Source organism: Salmo salar, chromosome ssa23 (assembly GCF_905237065.1).
Source record: "Salmo salar chromosome ssa23, Ssal_v3.1, whole genome shotgun sequence".
Lineage (NCBI taxonomy): Eukaryota > Metazoa > Chordata > Actinopteri > Salmoniformes > Salmonidae > Salmo > Salmo salar.
Window position 1 is genome coordinate 4981496 of NC_059464.1, and position 14816 is coordinate 4996311.

The window sequence follows — 14816 nt, forward strand, 5'->3', positions numbered from 1 at the left end:
CTAACTTGTTGGAACGGTGGCATCCTATGACGGTGCCAAGTTGAAAGTCACTGAGCTCTTTCTTTAGTAAGGCCATTCTACTGCCAATGTTAGTCTATGGAGATTGCATAGCTGTGTGCTCGATTTTATACACCTGCCAGCAATGGGTGAGGCTGAAATAGCAGAATCCACAAATTTGAAGGGGTGTCCACATACTTTCGTATATAGTGTAGTTTAGGTAGTCTCATTTATTCATCTGTCTATCCCTTCCAGTCATTCTGAATGCAGATTGGGGGAATCCACTCTGGATGGATTCCAATTGGAATTAAATATCACTTTGCAAGCCAGCATAATGCAAACCAACAGTGTCCAAAACACAGTGAAGGCTAGACACCAGTAAAACCACAGCCGAAGGCAGTTTACCAGCAAAAACACAACGAAGGCTATCACCAGCGAAAACACATCGAAGGCTGGTCTACCGGCATAACCAGCTAGACCATGCTGATCAGACTAGCTTGACCAGCTAGAGCATGCTGGTCTGCCAGCATAAACAGCAAGACCATGCTGGTGGGCCAGCAGAACCAGTTAGATCACACTGGTCAGACTAGCTTGACCAGCTAGACCATGCTGGTCAGACCAGCTTGATCAGCATAGACCTGAATGATCCAGCACAGACCAGCTTGAAATGTATGCTGGTCTATGCAGTTTTTCAGCAGGGATGTATGTGACCTCGAGCCGACAACCTCGCAATCACCATGCAAGCTAAATCTAACAGGAGTATTGTTTGTGTGAGTGTGTCAGAGAGAGAGAGAGAGGGGGGAGAACAAGAGAGAGAAACAAAGAGGAGGTAACGAGAGAGAAAAAGAAAGGTGTGTGTGGGGGGAGGGGGGGGGGGGTGTGGTGCATGGAGTGTGCATGTGCCAGCTTGCACATACTAGGAAAACATGCTGGTTTTTTTAATGATGCCACAAGCAGATTCTCCTTAAGAAGTGCTGAAAAGCAGAGGAGCTGTGTTGTTGTGCTGACTGTCCATACAGACAGAGCAAACTAACAAACTTACATAAACATTGTAGAGTGTACAGTGCATATTACTATTGCTGATGTTACACACTAGAAAATCTGCTTATCATTACTTATCATCTGGCACATTGACAAACTACTACAAAGTAACGAACAGGAGGAAGGATGGAGAGACTAGACCAAGGGAAGAGGTAGATGAGGAAGAGAGATTAGATGTGGAGATAGATGAGAAGAGAGATGGGAAGAGAGGGATGGGAACGGAGACGTAGGAATAGTTTGTGCGTGTGTGTCACTCACATGTCTCCTCTTCTGCAGTCTCCGTGGTGACAGACTCTTGGTGCTGGTGGGAGACCCTGAGCAGAACGGCCCATCATCCTCTTCTTCCTGAGAGAGAGCGATAGAGGGAGGAGATGGAGAGATGGTGTGAGAAAACGAGAGGGGGGAGAGAGAGCGAGAGAAAGAGAGAGGAGTGAGTGTGTCAAGTGAGTGTGCCATAATGTGTGTAGAACATAATAAAACAGACAGTTATGCATGTATTTGGAGTGTGGCCAGGTCAAATCAAATTAAATCATTCTGAACTCATGTGTATGCACACATAGCGACGTGTGTGTGTGTGTGTGTGTGTGTGTGTGCCTAGTACAGCCTAGTGAGAGCCAGTTAGTCAGTGTCCCTGTCCTCAGCCTCTCCTCTGACGGTGAGTTCAAACTGAAATTGCCTTATCAAAAGGACCAGACTGATGGAAACATACATCTGGTTGCGTTTCCTTTGAAGGAATCAGTGGCTCATTTATGAAATATGCAAACAATAAAGGGTTAGGGCTGTAGCTGGATGAAGACAGGCTATAGGCAGAGGGACACTGATTAGAAATGTACACTCCCGAACAAAGCACAATGCACATGTTTCACAAGTCATTACAACCCTGCTCATCTCTGAGTGAGCTGAGTCACATGCTCCATATAAAACAGAGTGTGTGTGTGTGAGCCCTGGAGAGGTGTGAATTCACATAGGTCACCCTTTGCTTGAGCCTGCGAATGCCCCTCTTGGCATGACTCTTGGCCTGTAAGAGAGAAACACAGGCATTAGAAATAACCACAGGCTCCATTAATATTCGAAAGTGGTCCGGTGTAACATCAAGGCCTGCTTTGATCCTGCTGGCCAAAAGGACAAAGACTAAAGTTGGAAAGGGCATCACACGCATGCATATACATACACAGTCCTAGTGGAACAATGACATTTACCAGCTAACTACAACCTTTCGGATATTCAGAGTGAGAACCTGTATGACTTAATACACATTTTAAGGTTAGGTTTTCATGTTGTGTGTGTGTCCAATATGAAAGTGTTTGAGGTGTGCTTGATTTAGCTCGGAGTTTGCACTTGTGGGACTATTCCACTGGTTCCAAACTAAATCAAGAGCAGCTCTAGTATTTGAACATATTGGACGTATTTCACCCAGGTCTGATTGGGAATATGTTATTGATCCAGACTTGCATATCTGTAGACCGTTTTCACAGCTGGACTTGCCTTAGTCATTGCAGTGTTGATCAGCACGCCGCCTCTCTGCAACACACAACACTGTAATTTAGCAGTGCACACACACACACACACACACACACACACACACACACACACACACACACACACACACACACACACACACACACACACACACACAGGATTTCCATCGAACACACAACCCAACCAGTGGCGGTCGGTGCCATTTAAGATTAGGGAGGAAGATTTTGATTTATTTATGACCATGGCTTTCATATTCCATTCACCCAGCTCAATGTAAGATTGTTTAAGCTACTACATGTTACTAAAAATTGCCCTATACCCATCATGAGGTTGCTACAACCTAGTCTACGAATGAACGTTTATAACGTAGATGCACAGGTCGAGAGACATATTGGAGTAATCAGACAGTGACACATTCAATACCACCTTGTACACTCTTGCCTGAATCTAGCCTGCATCTAGCTGATCTGGTGTGTAATCATTAGTCCAAACGAGAGTTTCTATTGGACAAATTCAGGTAGGTCCCTCCCAGTTTTGTTCAGTTTGCTTCCGTTTAAGAAACATTTTGCAACAGAATCAGCAGAATGAATATACCCCTGATCACCCGCACACTCTCCTCCTCTCACCTTTTCCCTTCGCTTATGGACTTTAGTGCACAACACAACAGCTGTCTGTGAATAGGCACAAAAACTTCAAGCCAAACCCTTCATACCATAACTGCTAACCGCTACACAGCCTACATCAATGTCACCATATTAAAGTTATAGTCAAGAAACTAGAATTAACGCATTAGTAAACCAGATCAGCTAGCTACTAGTTAGTTAATTTTCTCTCACAATTATGAAGCCAACAAAATGTTAATAAAAACAGCATATTATTGGCCTAAAAGGTTAGTTGTGTTAGCCCAGTCGCTAGCTTATCCAGTGTCAGTGATACATAGAGCAACCATGTACTGTCTCTCTATGGGAACTGCAATCATTTTGCAAGCAACATTGCTAAAATTAATAAAATAAAATCAACCTCAAAATGTTATCTGTAATGTTAATCTTCTGTAGCCTAATTGCATCTCCTTATTTTCATACTGTACCTAAATTGCAAGGTTTGGATTTACACTAAACAATTTTATGTCAGCACTTAAAAGGCATGTACAAAATCTGGTTTATGGTTTGCTTCATACATTGTCTATTGGTATCAAATTTAAATTGAGAACATATAGCTCAACATGTAAACAATGTGTGAGTTCAGCTATTCCCTGCTTCAGATGACAGATGCCATAAGGCAAGTAATGCCATCATACCGTAGTCCTATGGCTGCATTGGCGATGCATGCTATATGATAAGCTGCAAAATGGATTCACATAGCTGATATACTGAGGGAGTGACAATCAAATAAAACCAACTGGAGCTCTTACAACTAGACAAAAAGGAAATGTTCATTTAGGAATACAAGACAGAAACACAGACACATTACAGGCAGAACCCCTTCCCCACTTTATTGCAGGATTATGATATGGGTTTAACCAACATTGACACTAGTTCATTTTGAAAAATAGTTTAACAATTAAAACAAGGAATCAACACTTTATCACTTAAAAATGTACTAACTCGTACAAATAAGCTAACTCGTACTGTATGTAAAGATTAGACATCTTAGACTAAACAACAATAGATAGTTGCTCCAATTGTAAAAGGTTTATACACTGACTGGCCCGTTCATGAAAATGGATCGCTCCTACAGACAGTGAGTCATGTGGCCGTGGCTTGCTATATAAAGCAGGCAGACATGCATTCAGTTACTGTTTGATTGAACGTTAGAATGGGCAAAACGAGTGACCTAAGCGACTTTGAATGTGGTATGATTGTCGGTGCCAACCGCGCCGGATCCAGTATTCCAAAAACGGCCACCCTCCTGGGCTTTTCACACACGGCAGTGTTTACTGAGAATGGTGCGACAAACAAAAAAACATCCAGTCAGCGGCAGTCCCGTGGGCCTAAACAGCGAGTTTATGATAGAGGTTAAAGGGGAATGTCAAGAAGTCAAATTTGTAATAAAGGAATTTTAATATTTGGTAAGAAAAAAGATCATTCATTTGACCTTATTAAACTCGACAGTTAATTTTCCATCAATGGATGTCGATTGAAATTTGAATGCTATGATTTAAGCAAAAAAAAGAAACGTCCCCTTTTCAGGACCCTGTCTTTCAAAGGTAGTTCGTAAAAATCCGAATGACTCCACATATCTTCATCGTAAAGGGTTTAAACACTGTTTCCCATGTTTGCACAATGAACCATAAACAATTAATGAGCATGCACCTGTGGAATGGTCGTTAAGACACTAACAGCTTACAGACGGTAGGCAATTAAGGTCACAGTTATGAAAACAGGACACTAAAGAGGACTTCCTACTGACTCTGAAAAACACCAAAAGAAAGATGCACAGGGTCCCGGCTCATCTACGTAACGTGCCTTAGGCATGCTACAAGGAGGCATGAGGACTGCAGATGTGGCCAGGGCAATACATCGCAATGTCCGTACTGTGAGACGCCTAAGACAGCACTACAGGGAGACAGGACGGACAGCTGATCGTCCTCGCAGTGGCAGACCACGTGTAACAACACCTGCACAGGATCGGTACATCCGAACATCACACCTGCGGGACAGGTACAGGATGGCAACAACAACTGCCCGAGTTACACCAGGAACGCACAATCTCTCCATCAGTGCTCAGACTATCCGCAATTGGCTGAGAGTTGCTGGACTGAGGGCTTGTTGGCCTGTTGTAAGGCAGGTCCTCACCAGACATCACCGGCAATTACGTCGCCTATGGGCACAAACCCACCGTCGCTGGACCAGACAGGACTGGCAAAAAGTGCTCTTCACTGACGAGTCGCGGTTTTGTCTCACCAGGGGTGATGGTCGGTGTCGCGGTTATCGTGGAAGGAATGAGCGTTACACCGAGGCCGGTACTCTGGCGCGGGATTGATTTGGAGGTGGAGGGTCCGTCATGGTCTGGGGCGGTGTGTCACAGCATCATCGGACTGAGCTTGTTGTCATTGCAGGCAATCTCAACGCTGTGCGTTACAGGGAAGACATCTGCCTCCCTCATGTGGAACCCTTCCTGCAGGCTCATCCTGACATGATTCTCCAGCATGACAATGCCACCAGCCATACGGCTCATTCTGTGCGTGATTTCCTGCAAGTCAGGAATCTCAGTGTTCTGCATCTCAATCCCATTGAGCACGTCTGGGACCTGTTGGATTGGAGGGTGAGGGCTCGGGCCATTCCCCCCAGAAATGTCCATGAACTTGCAGGTGCCTTGGTGGAAGAGTGGGGTAACATCTCACAGCAAGAACTGGCGAATCTGATGCAGTCCATGAGGAGGAGATGCACTGCAGTACTTAATGCAGCTGGTGGCCACACCAGATACTGACTGTTAATTTTGATTTTGACCCCCCCTTTGTTGAGGGACACATTATTCCATTTCTGTTACTCACATGTCTGTGGAACTTGTTCAGTTTATGTCTCAGTTGTTAAATCTTGTTATGTTCATACACATTTTTACACATGTTAAGTTTGCTGAAAATAAACAGTTGACAGTGGGAGGACGTTTCTTTTTTTGCTGAGTTTACATGGCCAATTTACCCTGGCTGTCCTTAAGCACGACACAACGCGGAGTGCCAGGAGACAGACGTTAGCCGTGGTATATTGGTTGTATACCACAATCCCCCGGGGTGCCTTGTTGCTATTATAAACTGGTTACCGCTGTAAATAGAACAGTAAAAAGTAATGTTTTGTCATACCCGTGGGATATGGTCTGATATACCAAGGCTTACAGCCAATTAGCATTCAGGGCTCGAACCAGGTTTATAAATGTAAATAAATCTTCTTTGCGCATGTGCATAACTATAGATAAATCCGACAGGAGAGTTTGAGTGATGAAAGTTGGACAGAGGATCTCAAAATCTCTGAGCAAGAAACACTTGCATGTACATAAAAAAACGAATGTTAGGCTACTTTCTGGCAATTGTGCTGTTATTATGTGCCAGATGTTAAGACTAAAAACCGTTATAAATGGCCCATTTGCGAGATTGACTTGTCATTTCAATAGGCATAGGCTACAAACTAAAATCTGGTTTTATGATTGTAATAAAATGTTTCCATAGTCTGCTTAGCTAAAGGCTGGTCGTCTATGGCCCCTGAAAGGCCTACATCTCATTTCAGATTGTCTACAGTAGCCTAGACAAGATGTAGGCAAGATGTAAACTGAACGATTTAGCAGCTTGCTTAGTTCAAATTAACAGACTAATTTATTCAACATGAATAGCGAGGTGATTTTGCAATAAGAAGTGTTTTTGTTTCCAATAGCCTGCTGGAATAGGCTACTGAGGATGGGATCATCATTTAAATCACTGAATTAAATATTAATAATATGTATATGAACAACAGGAGGTTGTGGCACCTTAATAGGGCAGAACGGGCTCATGGTAATGACTGGAGCGGTATGAGTGGAATGGTATCAAATATATCAAACACATGGTTTCCAGGTGTTTGATGCCATTCCATTTGCTCCATTCCGGGCATTATTGTGAGCTGTTCTCCCCTCAACAGCCTCCTGTGATATGAACTGAATATGCTTGTCAACAACAGCCAGTGTTTATTTTATTAGAATTTGTTTTACCTGTAATCTGACAACTGTTACTGTCAATCTAATGTAGTACAAGATGGCGCCGATAGAGAGGGCCGCCTCACTTCTAGTCCTTAGGAAACTGCAGTATTTGTATTTTTTTTATGTATTACTTCTTACATTGTTAGCCCTGAAAATATTAAGTGTTATTACATACAGCCGGGAAGAACTATTGAATATCAGAGCGACGTCAACTTACCAGCATTACAATCAGGAATACGACTTTCCCGAAGCGGATTTTGTCCGAACCCCCCAGGGAATTTGAACTGATCCCAGAGGCCGACCCAAAACAAAGTCGCCGCAGAAGAGGAAGACGGAGTGGCCTTCTGGTCAGACTTCGGAGGCGCGCACACCCCCCACCGCTTCCGAGTATATTACCCGCTAATGTCCAGTCTCTAGATAACAAGGTAGACGAAATTAGGGAAAGGGTTGCTTTCCAGAGAGACATCAGGGATTGTAACATATTCTGTTTCATGGAAACATGGCTCTCTCGGAATATGCTGTCGGAGTCGGTACAGCCACCGTGATTCTTTGTGTGTCGCGCCGACAGAAATAAACATCTCTCCGGGAAGAAGGGCGGGGTTGTATGTTTCATGATTAACGATTCATGGTGTAATTGTAACAACATACAGGAAATCAAGTCCTTTTATTCACCTGACCTAGAATTCCTCACAATCAAATGCTGACCGTATTATCTCCCAAGAGAATTCTCGTTGGTTATTGTCACAGCCGTGTATATCCCCCCTCAAGCCGATACCACGACGGCCCTCAAGGAACAAATCTGTCCATGACTCCATTTTGCTCCTCCCGTCCTATAGGCAGAAACTCAAACAGGATGTACCCATGATAAGGACTATTCGACGCTGGTCTGACCAATCAGAATCCACGCTTCAAGATTGTTTTGATCACGCGGACTGGGACATGTTCCAGGTAGCCTCAGAGAATAATATTGATTTATACACTGATTTGGTGAATGAGTTTATAAGGAAGTGCATAGGAGATGTTATACCCACTCTGACTATTAAAACCTACAATACAAAAGTCTCCAGACCTCCAAGGGACGCGTGACAACGACGTGATTTTAGAGGTACAGCAACATAAGACTAGTAAACCCACAATCCAATCCTATCACGCTGTACAGCAAGCAGTTGAGAAGTTACACCGACAGGCCCCGGTGGCAATATATTAATAAAACCGAAAGTTAACTTGAATTAATTGGAAGAGTTGCAGTGTTGGATAGCCGTAACCAGCCAGCTAACATAAATAGAAATTCCTCTCTGAGTCAGGTTGTTGAGTAGGCTAAATTAGCTGAATTAGTAAGTGAAAGGTAAACTAAGAAGAAAAAAATGTAAACTAAATGTAGCTTTCTCGCTCTCTTTCTCTCTCTCTCCTGTTCGTACATTTTTGAAGAAATGAATTTGTTCAAAACTGTTAAACTATTGTTTTTCTTTCGCTTCGAGTCAACTACTCACCACACTTTATGCACTGCAGTGCTAGCTGTAGCTTATGCTTTCAGAACTAGATTCATTCGCTGATCATTTTATTGGATGTACAACACGTCCGTTCATACTGCAAGACCTCTGATAGGTTGGAGGATGTCCTCCGCAAGTCGTCATAACCAATGTTCCCTCTAATTTCTTTTGCACTGAGAAAATTTCAGGTCTGCTGAGGGCAAACTTGAACTTTGTGAAATTTCGCTGCAACTTCCAGCTTGCGTTTCGTGTGAACACTGAGGCTGTAACCGCTTTAAGTTACAGTTTTAGCAGTGGCCAAGTATGCTACGGTGGCTATTTTAAATTATAATGTAGGCCTACCAGAGTCGTCTACCATCAAAAACAATGGAAAAAATGCATCCCATAACATTTTCACATGGAAATTGCTGTTCTATGTGGGCCTACATTCCATGAGACTTTTGAAAAAAAACATGCAGCGCTTGACATTAGCCTGTCTATCCTTCAGACAAGGTGACTGAAAATGTTGTGTTATTTGATGCAAGAAACCACTTTACAAAATAAAATGCATTATTATTCCCGTACCATTATTACAGAGAATGAGACAAATGATGCTACCCTCTGCCAATTGGCTACTTAGCTTATTCAAGCCTGTCTCAAAATACAACACTTTTGTTAAGACAGAAAAAAAGCTATTTTTTCATTACCTGCTTTTCAAAGATGTCTAGAAATGTACACGTTTTGTGCTCTTGTAGGAAGCAATCACCCCCCTATTACTGACTACTAATTATCTATAACTGGGCTAATAACTCACTAACTAGAAAAGGACATGAACAAAATGTCCACGTGGCTACACGCAGATTTTGCTTTTATCTTAAAACAAGCGCATCAACTCACAAACGCTCATGCTCTAAACACAGTCCAGTTCAAAGTCAATGGCACAGATCCATATATAGTCTATTTGCATACAGGCCTACTGCAGCTCTGATTGGTTATGCCGCACTGTTCTGGATGCGTTCTGCCTACCACAAAATCTCTTGCATAGTTCATTTTGTTTCAGTATGTTGCATTGAAAGTGGCTAATATTGCGTTGAATCGATCACAATTGCAGGGAAACGTTGATAGTGTTAACTAATAGGGAAAACTCAATTAAGTTGAGTGAAGTTCAACCTCGTGCTTCTCTCTGTTGGCTGATATTTCATCTGCGCTACTGTTTTAGTCTGTGGAAGGGGGTGAGAACCATGAGCCTCCTAGGTTTTGTATTGAAGTCAATGTACCCAGCGACGGATGGAAGCTAGCGGTCCTCCTACTACACCATTGTGTTACCCGAGAGGATGCTGTTGAGACTACTGTAGACCTTCATTGCAAAACAGTGTGTTTTAATCAGTTATTTGGTGACATGTGAATATATTTAGTTCAGTTTTATCTAAAAAGTATTACTTTAATGTTTCAATATATTGAAAAAATTTAATTCACTAAGTAGGATGGTGCTCCTCTTCATCCTCTGAGGAGCCTCCACTGAAACCAACAGACGCCTGGAATTACTATACAAAAATAAGCCGATGGACGGACAGCGTGTTTTCTGTATGTATCATATCTGTAACACATAAAACTCATTACTGGCATCTATAGTTTGCTTTGAGAGATACACTGAGATAGTGTGATGGTGAATATATAAACACCACATTAGAAGGCAAGATACAGTAGCTAAATTGCATCACATATTGAATGACATCTCTGCTGAACTCAGTTATTTTATCCTGTTTTCTATCTCTTTCTCTCTCTCTGTCTCTCCATGCATCTATCTCTGTGTCTCTCTCTTTCTCTGTCACTCCCTCTCTACCTTCACCACACTAGTCTTTAATGCAAAGACTAAGAGAGCACAAGGCAACTGCGTCAAACTAAACGACTAAACTCTTTTAATGCCAGCCAGTTTAGAGTTTGGAGCCGACAGAGAAAAGAGAGGAGATGAGCAGAGAAGAGCAGAGAGGGGCCGAGGTGAAAGTCTGCTCTTATAGATCTGTGTCAGTCATAGGATGTGAACTTTAACAAGCCTTTGAAAATAACTCTAGAGGACTAATTCAGAGCTGCTGTACGGTTGACAGGAGAGAGAGAGAGAGGGATAGAGAGAGAGAGAGAGAGAGAGAGAGAGAGAGAGAGAGAGAGAGAGAGAGAGAGAGAGAGAGAGAGAGAGAGGGGGAGAGAGAGGGGTGTGCGATCTATGTTCTTTGGTTGGTTTGACGGAGGAACACTTATCTTGTGTTTCCTGACAGATCAACATGTCAGTCAGGGAGACGTCTCGTCAAATCACTACAGTCTCGCGCTCTCTTTCCCTCTCTTTCTTTCCATCTCTCTCTCACTTTCCCTCTCTCAATTGTCCTACTGTAAGTATGCACAGATTCACAAGCCCAACCGCACACACATGTACACACACACTTACATTCAGCACGCTCCACTCCATAGACTCAAGAACTTACAGCTGTCATTTACTCTAACATGAGAAGATATAGAATACACTCAATTAATTTTATTTGCATAATATCTTTGCATACCTTGACGGTGTGCACCCACTGTTGATAAGATCTGGAATTACCTGCAAAACAGAAAAGGCACACACAATGAGAGACGTGAAAGTGACTGATCAGACACAGTGATGACATGAATTCAATGATGATATACATTTTGTGGGACTGTATCAAACGTATAGGACTCTCTTGGGAAAGAGGTCGTCTGACCTCAATCGGACTACTTGGTTAAATAAAGGTTCAATATGAAATTAAAAAGTAAGCCAAAATTATGTTTGAGTAAAATTATTATTTGTAAGATGAATCTTATAGGATGTTAGTGCCACTTACTTCCACAGAAGCCTCCCTCACTGATCTCCTCTTCGAACAGGTCAGTGAAGCCTCGTCCTGCATTCAGCTTGGCCAGCCGGCCGTCAATAAACTGCAACCATAAATTACAACACAGAATTACAGATGGTAGGGAGGGAGGCAGGCAGGGGAAGAGGGAGAGGGAGGGAGAGGAGGGAAAGAGGGAGAAAAGGAGGGACAGAGGGAGGCCAAACGACAGGGGAAAAAAGACACCCAACTGGGCAAGTGTGTTTAATCCTACCTGTTCCAAAAATGTCTCTAGATTAAATGAGTTTAGGGGTCGGGTGGGTAATGTGGAGCAGGTTTTGGGGATTAGGGCAGCAGACGGCCATGCTGCCTGGTTAGGGTTAGGCCTGGCTGGGAGACTGCATGGTGAGGCTAGGACTACATCCCCAATGGCACCCTATTCCCTACATAGTGCTCTACTTTTGGGCCCAGTCAAAAGTAGTGCACTATGTAGGGAATAGGGTGCCATTGGGGATGCTAGCCCTGGTGTCTGATGCACTAGGAACTTTAATTTCCTCCCTTTGTCACATGGAGCTTATAAAACGCTTCCCATAAATATGTTCATTATAAGCCCAGACGTTACGTGCGCGTGCACGCACACACACACACACACACACACACACACAGAGTGTGTGTGTGTGTTCAAAAGTTGGCACACCTACTTATTCAAGGGTTTTTCTTTATTTTACTATTTTCTACATTGTAGAATAATAGTGAATACATCAAAACTATGAAATAACACATATGGAATCATGTAGTAACCAAAAAAAGTGTTAAACAAATCAAATTATATTTTATATTAGAGATTCTTCAAAGTAGCCACCTTTTGCCTTTAAGACAGCTTAGCACACTCCTGGCATTGTCTCAACCAGCATCACCGGGAATGCTTTTCCAACAGTCTTGAAGGAGTTCCCACATATAGGACTCAACACCTGGATTCGGTCTTATGTAGCAACATATGAATTTCTGTTTTACATTTTTTATAATTTTTTTTTATACATTGGATACAAGTAGCGACTCAGAGCTACAAAATGGTATATCATACACTGCATTTGTGGAAACAATGGGGAAATAATTCTGATTTGAAAGTTGATCAACTTGTAAACTCACTTCTGAGAAAACCATCTTTCAATGTTTTGGTACTACTATTGGAGAGCCCTTTGTCTACACCCATTCAGCATTGTTCACACCCTCTTAAGCCTTAGCCACACCCATCTCTTTAAGGGACCCTCTGGCCAATAAGTAGGGTTGTTCCGAAAGCTCTGACCTCACAACCAATGACCAAACAAAAAATGAAAGAATCTAAATAAACGTTATTCATTTATTTAATAAAGTCATAAAACATCAAAAGGCCTGTTATCTATCATCACAGGGCCGTGATAATAACAGACTGGTACCAGCTCAGCTCAAGGGGGGCGTGGACATCTGACCAACATGTGACTGTGGGTTGTTTCTGTAAATGAGAAAGTGTTCTATTATCTAAAAGATCATTATGATCCAAAAGACAAAACTGATCCTAAATCAGTACTCCTACTCTGAGATGCTTGAAACATACGGCCTCTGGTCAAATAAGGGTTAAGTAGATACATTTTATTTTAGAGCTATGTCCACCCAGCTAGCTGTATTTCAAAGACTGTATCTAGAAGCCGTCGGTAGCGGTCCGTCTATATCTTGGCATGGGTTCGGGCAGATCGCTCAGCGAAGCGCTAGGCTAACTAGCACCAGGCTTTCCTCTCCTGTAGGCCTGACTGAGGGGAACCTCATCATCATTTTTTTGCTAATGCGGGATGACACTGCAGGTTTCAACCATCAAAAGACATTTGTTTAAAAGGAGCAACTTGGACAGAAGACAGTATTCATGGCCATGAATATCAATCCTATTAACTGTGTTGAAATGATTGATATTTTCAATATATATATATATATATATATTTTTTTTTTTTAACTAGTTAAAAATATTTTAAGAATCTTTAGAAAAACAGACCGACCAAAAAAGGTTTTGTCTGATGAATCAAACGGCTGAATTGTACAGCAACCGCCTTCCTCAATGTAATTGTTGGGTTGGGATTTTATAAATAAATAAACTACAAAACATTCATTATTATCTATATGATTATCATAGAGTGTCAGTCATTCTATAGCTGTGAGGTGAATAATGTTGGGAGTCATCTGGCGTCCACCTGTACTGCTGCATGTACACAGTAAAACGAGGCGAACAAGCCATCTGTGGGCCAGACATTGGAATCCTCATTGCAGTGTTCTAGATTACTGTGGGGGGGGGGTTCCAGATCTCTGGAAGATGTTCTAGAACATGGGGGTTAACTGCCTGTAGGACCCTACAGAGTAACTCTGACATCTGTGACATCCACACTCAACATCCCATAAACATCACATTCATACACAGTTTATATGTTGAGAAGAGGAAACCTAAAGCCCTCTAGCTTTTCCACTTTGATTCTCCGCAAAATGGAGTCCTACTTTGAGAATGGTCTGATTGACTTGTGATTGGTATTATGTGGAGAGACAGTGTTGTTGTGGCTGATCCAGTAAATGGTCAGGGCTCCTGCCCCGCCTGTGTTAAAAGGGGTACTATGTACATTATGAGGCTGCTCTCTCTGTCTATAGGAAGGGGAAGCTTCACTGAGCCAGCCTCCACTGAACCACTGCATCTACCAAGCAGTGTCCTGAACCCATCCACTATAGAAGGAGTGTGTGTGTGTGTGTGTGTGTGTGTGTGTGTGTGTGTGTGTGTGTGTGTGTGTGTGTTTTCAGTCAATGTGTGTGTAGGGGCCAAAAGGGTTGATAAAAGGGTTGATAAAAAAGCAGGTTATCATTGACAGCCTTTCCCTCGCATTCGCTTGGCAGCTCTCCTCCTTTTGTTCTGTACTGAATAGACCGGGATGGAGATGGGTCTGGGGATGGGTTGGGAAAGGCTGGTTTGTCAGCAGATGTGTGTGTGTGTGTGTGTGTGTGTGTCTCAGTGAGCGGATGTGGGTCATGGCCAGATCAGAGTCGACGGACCACTGGCCTCTCTCACTTTAACAGGGAGCAGAAGAGATAAACGCTCTCCTTCGCCACGCTAGAGAGGAGGAGAAAGATAACCACTGCATCCTAATACTCCCTCTCCCTACGCTACCACACAGACAGGAGCAAAGAGGGGGAAGTGAGGGGGAGATAGACAGAGAGAGAGAGAGAGCGCAAAAAAAGAGCTGATTAAGAAGCTCTCTGCTCCCTCTTAGGGATAAATAAACAACTTATCAAGGCTGGAGAGGAACAGTCTTACTGT

At 42.8% G+C, this 14816-nt stretch overlaps 1 protein-coding gene across 3 annotated transcripts in view; it reads right to left on the minus strand.

The window, feature by feature from the left end:
* LOC106583933 (DENN domain-containing protein 1B) overlaps positions 1–14816 on the minus strand; it is a 203209-nt gene that overhangs the window by 20045 nt on the left and 168348 nt on the right. For 2 of the 3 annotated variants that reach the window (XM_014168622.2, XM_045706033.1), the window contains 5 exons: positions 11507–11597; positions 11204–11244; positions 2524–2559; positions 2003–2056; positions 1297–1383 (listed from right to left, as the gene is read on the minus strand). In XM_014168622.2, the coding sequence (XP_014024097.2) occupies positions 1297–1383; positions 2003–2056; positions 2524–2559; positions 11204–11244; positions 11507–11597 (309 nt within the window). The remainder of the gene's footprint in view (positions 1–1296; positions 1384–2002; positions 2057–2523; positions 2560–11203; positions 11245–11506; positions 11598–14816) is intronic. The other variant, XM_045706032.1, reaches the window with a different exon arrangement.